The sequence below is a fragment of the Stegastes partitus genome, unplaced genomic scaffold (assembly GCF_000690725.1).
Source record: "Stegastes partitus isolate 25-593 unplaced genomic scaffold, Stegastes_partitus-1.0.2 Scaffold14, whole genome shotgun sequence".
NCBI classification, from domain to species: domain Eukaryota; kingdom Metazoa; phylum Chordata; class Actinopteri; family Pomacentridae; genus Stegastes; species Stegastes partitus.
The window spans coordinates 1,496,547-1,497,851 of NW_007577745.1; the positions used below are offsets into that span (position 1 = coordinate 1,496,547).

Below are 1,305 nucleotides of genomic sequence, written 5' to 3' on the forward strand. Positions count from 1 at the left end.
GTGTGCGTGTGTGTGTGTGTGTTCTGACCTGACCACCTTGGCTCCGCCCCTGATGACCTGCATGTCCACGCTACAGGTTCCATTTGAGTGTGAGATGAGGTTGATCTCTGAGAACTCGGCCTGCGTGAGAGGAACCAGAGTCCAGTTAGCGGGTCATGTGATCCAGCGACTCTCCTGCACACGCTCATTCTGCTTCAGCTCTACATGAACGTCTGTAGAAACTGTTGTCTGAGAAGCAGAACATTTGGGTCTCAGAGTCTGAGGTTTAGTGTAGCTGCTCCATCATTCGTCATTCTTTTATCGTTTGATTTAACGACTTGCGCTGCGATCAGAATAAACGCTGAGTCACTTTCTCCTCCAACAAACGTCTTTGCAGAAGCAGTAAAAAGAGAAGAAGCACTTTAGCGCTGCACACACTTTAGCATCTGTTATTTATTTGCATACTCTTATTATTGTAATATATTGTGTGCATAAATTATACAGTTACTCTATTAAAACAACACATATGGTTCCTCTGTGTGGCTGAAGGCACAGCGACGACCACTCTGTGACTCATAGGAGCCGAATTCTGTCTCCTCTTGAGTCTACGCCGTTTCTGTGGTGAGCTTTGAGGTTGTAATTTAGCTGTCAGAGCGTATTAGGCGTGAAACCGTTAGTCATCTCACATACAGCAGCAGAGTACTGCAGAGGGTTTGCTGGTTAGCTGGTTGAGCCGATATGAAACCGACATGTCATAGAGAGAAAACCCGAAATATGCAGAGTAACCACAGCACAGCACTGCTCAGGCTCAGGTGGAACATTACAGGGAAGCAGTGCTGGTTGTGAAAGTGTGGTCACACATTGATGCTCGTATATTTATTCACTGCACAAGAGAAGGGCTGCATGAATGTGAACTGAACACCGCCAAAATCACTGCAACACAAACTCCTGATAAACACGACTGTAGAACAGGACAAGCAGAAGTCAGGAGCCTCTGTTTGGTGCTTGGAGCTAAAGGCTAACAAGCTAGACTGCTGAAATGCCCAAATAGTTACCAGGTCCATTCGTATATTTGGATCATTTAATTAGATAAAGTACAGCTGAGCCTGGTGAGAATGGTGATGGCATCAGAGGACATCATAAACTTATTCATCTGATCCTGTCTGTTGGTATTTCACCGTGAATAGTCCTGAACAGGGTGTCAGGTCACTTTCATGTCTTTATTTTATCACATTTAACCTTTTATAAATGGCAGCATCTATAAAGTCAATACGATACCTGCTCCACTTTGATGTCATGGTCTCCAAGGACCTTCTTTCCTCGAAA

The 1,305-nt window shown here is 44.7% G+C and overlaps 1 protein-coding gene across 1 annotated transcript in view; it reads right to left on the bottom strand.

Moving 5' to 3' along the window:
- Positions 1-1,305, bottom strand: part of syn2b (synapsin IIb) — a 77,163-nt gene that overhangs the window by 33,190 nt on the left and 42,668 nt on the right. Inside the window, exons 2-3 of the mRNA XM_008289961.1 lie at positions 1,258-1,305; positions 29-120 (exon numbers count right to left, since the gene is read on the bottom strand). The exon at positions 1,258-1,305 is cut by the window's right edge and continues 9 nt beyond it. Coding sequence (XP_008288183.1) covers positions 29-120; positions 1,258-1,305 — 140 coding nt within the window. The remainder of the gene's footprint in view (positions 1-28; positions 121-1,257) is intronic.